General features: G+C 53.4%; 1 protein-coding gene across 1 annotated transcript in view; it reads right to left on the bottom strand.

Moving 5' to 3' along the window:
• Positions 1–2,588, bottom strand: part of LOC104080271 (coagulation factor IX-like) — a gene marked incomplete at its 5' end in the record, with an annotated part of 3,755 nt that extends 1,167 nt beyond the window's left edge. Inside the window, one exon of the mRNA XM_009582606.1 lies at positions 2,389–2,588. Within this exon, the coding sequence (XP_009580901.1) occupies positions 2,389–2,588 (200 nt within the window). The remainder of the gene's footprint in view (positions 1–2,388) is intronic.
• Between the last annotated feature and the right edge of the window lie 631 nt (positions 2,589–3,219).

The raw sequence follows: 3,219 nt of genomic DNA, 5'->3' as shown, positions 1-3,219 counted from the left end.
GGGTGCTGCCGGCAGCTTCAGGCTCCGGTGATTGAGTTGCCGGCAGCCTATTACCTCCCCTCCCGGCTTGTGTAACAGGTAGAGGGAAGGGAAAATGTTCTGTGGTCTCGGGTCGGCGAACGGGCAGCGTTTGGGTCTGTCTGTAGCCGAATCCCCTCTCCTGCCTGTGAACTGGCTGTGCTGAAGGCTCGAGAGCAGGATGACTTTTCCCGCTTGCTTTCTCGCAGCCCAAGAGGCGCAGGGTACATTTAACCCCTGCTGCGGTATTTCTACATGCTTTGCTGTAATCTCCAGAATATACGATCTCCTCTAAACAATATCTGCAGCACTCCTGGCCCTGGCAGTGTCCTGCGTCTGCTGCGTCTGCCTGCGAGGAGCGGCACGGAGCCCAGCGAGAGAGGTGAGGCGGCTTTCTGTGTTCACGTTAATGCTGGCGCCTGACGAAGGCGGGTTTGTTGGCTGGTGCTGCTGATGTGCTCTGAGAGGGTTGTTTTGCAGCAGAGTGTGAATGTCAGCTTCCTCGCAGGCTGTGTTGCTACAGTGTAAACGTAAGACAGATGTGGGGGAGACTTTGAGAGGGTTTTTCTTATGCTACAGCTGCTTACTATTGCTGAGGACCTGAAAATATGCTTCAGGGATGAAAGTGGAGAGGCGAAGAAGGACAGGGGAGGGGAATGCTTCTTCCACCCCCTGCTATCGATTTTTGGGCCTCCTAGGATGCTATATACAAAGCTGAATATTTAATATGAATGGACATGCAGGAATCAGATGTTGCCCATGCAGTGTCCATGGTGCAGGCACAAATCCGATAGTCCCTGAAGCCCTGCAAAATTATGTTTTGCTTTCTTGACTTGCTGCCTGTCCAAAATCCTGCCCTGGAAACCCCACGGTGCTGCAGAGCGGTGTGAAGGTGGCGTGAGGGGACCTGGCTGATAACGTATCCTAAATGGCGGGGTGTGTGACAGGCAGGAGAGAGCCTCAAAGGAGAGGCAGTTTGCATGCAGATGCAGCAAATGCAAACCTCTGTCCAGGTGGAAATGTGCTTTTCTGGGGGGGTAAGAGTGCTTTTGCACTGGGCATTTTGTACTTTCTCACGTTAGTGGGTATAAGGCTGGGCTTTGTGCTGGGCTCTCAAGCAAAACTGTCTGAAAGTAGCTAGCAAAAAATGCTGTGTGCAAGCTGCAAGCCTCATCCTGCCAGCGCTGGGCAGGTGGTGCCCAGCCCCACAGTGCTCAGTCTCCAGGGTCTGGCCAGGCACACCCAGCAGCTCGGCCGTGTTAACATGGACGATGAGGATGCAGCTGGAGCCCTCTTGATGAGCTTGTTCCTCTAGGTATAAACTCAGTGTTTCAAAGCTCAGGTAAAATCTCATTTTTGTCACCAATACATTTCATAGTGTTTAAACAGAAAGCATGATTCTTTCCTGCCTCCTTTCAGTGCTGCTTGTAGCAATTATCAACCACACCAGCATTCCCCTCCTGTACCTATCAGTGTAACCCTCCTATACTAGATATTCATTCAGGGGAGAAACAAATAATTTGGGGAAGCTGATTCTGCCACAGCTGTGAAACATGGCACCGCGACGCTTGCCAAGGCCCCACGCCGAGTTATCAGCAGTCTGGAAGAGCTGGGTACCAAAAGTCGGGGGGAAGCACCATTTTTCAAGCAGAGATGATACATTTGTTTTGTAAAGTAGCAGCATCACTTGCTGTGCAGTCTGGCCACATTGCCCCTGCTTAACTCCCCAGGGACCCTGCTGTAGAAGCACGCTTTCCACATGCCAGCCTGGTTTCTCTACTTCAATCCATAAATTCTATTTAATTCTAAAGAAGTTAGGAGAAAAAGTAGTCATCTCCTTGCAAGGAGTTAGTCAGATTGCTGGTGCCCCTCTTGCACCAGCTACACGAATCCATTCTCTGAGAGTTGTGTGAAAACTTAGTGTGACCGCCCAAGAAGGGCAGAAATCCCTAGTGAGGTCCTATGTGGCTAGTAGAGATAAAAATCCATCCCACCAGCTCATGAAGCAGCATCTTAAGTGAAGCCCACCGGCCTTTTAAGCAGCCTGGGGTTCTCTCTGGCTGAGGTGAGACGATTGCCTGCGGTCAGGTTGAGCTGCGTTTGCAACACGGTCCAGCAGCTCTGTGGCTTTGGGACCAAGGCCAGACCCAGCTCACCGCTCCCACTGGAGGCGGTGGGACCTGCAGAGACCAGGCTGCCAAAACGCTGCAAGCTGGGGCCTCGGTGCCCTAAAGCAGCTTGTGCTGCGTCGCTGCCCATCGTGGTGGCGTGGGTCCCAGGGTTTTCTGCGCAATGCCTTGTGCCTGGCCAGTGCAAGCCCTGTCCCCCGTCCCTCGCCTGCGCTGGCCCGATGCTGCCCGAGGCGCTCACCTGCCACGGCAGTGACATCGTCACCCGGCTGCAGGCAGTGCGCTGCCGTCACTACCCATTTCTCGCTGATGATGGACGCGCCGCAGAAGCCCACGCCGTTCCTGTCCACCAGATGAACCTGTGGGAGCGGAAGGAAATCACACCGGTGGGTTTGTGTAAATCGGTGGGGAAAAAGAGTGGGACTCAGGGGTTTTGTTTGGCTGTAGGACAGGCTGCGTTTAGGTACTGCCAGAAATGCTGCTCCTCGGGGAGTCCCTGCCCCTCCGTCCCCTGCTCTGTCGCAGAGGGTGGCCAACACTGTCCCGCACACGTGTTAGTGCCCCGTTGCGTTTCTCCTCCCTTTGCTGCCGGGCGGGGAGGGCAGACAGCCCCACACAAACCTCAGCATAAAACTCAGAGCATCCGAAATTCAAGTACTTCTGCACGTACCTCCTAGAAGTGTTTTGCCAGTGACTAGATCTTAACTAGTTAACTAGGGACAAAATCTTAACTACCCCTTTCATTTGGGCATCTAACTGCCTCAGCACAAGCCAGGACACGCCTTATGCTAAAACTTCTAATTAAATTGATCAGCTGACTCGGTGGACTGTGTTTATAAAGAAATCCTTCTTTTAATTCACTCATTTCGTTCCTTTCGCGTGACGTGGGTCATCACTGCCTCGTACTTTCCATGTATTTACTCGTTCGATGCCTCGTCAGGCAGAGCCGGCTGCATTTTAAGGAGGTCAATATCCATAACGAAGAGGACGAAGCTCACCCGGGGTGATGAACCGGAGTGCCTCCACACTCGCAGCCATCCCCACCCGTGCCCCCGTGGGCTCTGCCCCGGGC

This window comes from Fulmarus glacialis, unplaced genomic scaffold, assembly GCF_000690835.1.
Source record: "Fulmarus glacialis isolate BGI_N327 unplaced genomic scaffold, ASM69083v1 scaffold41167, whole genome shotgun sequence".
NCBI classification, from domain to species: domain Eukaryota; kingdom Metazoa; phylum Chordata; class Aves; order Procellariiformes; family Procellariidae; genus Fulmarus; species Fulmarus glacialis.
Note: the sequence above shows the minus strand (reverse complement) of the source record. Positions and strands in the feature narration are given on the sequence as shown.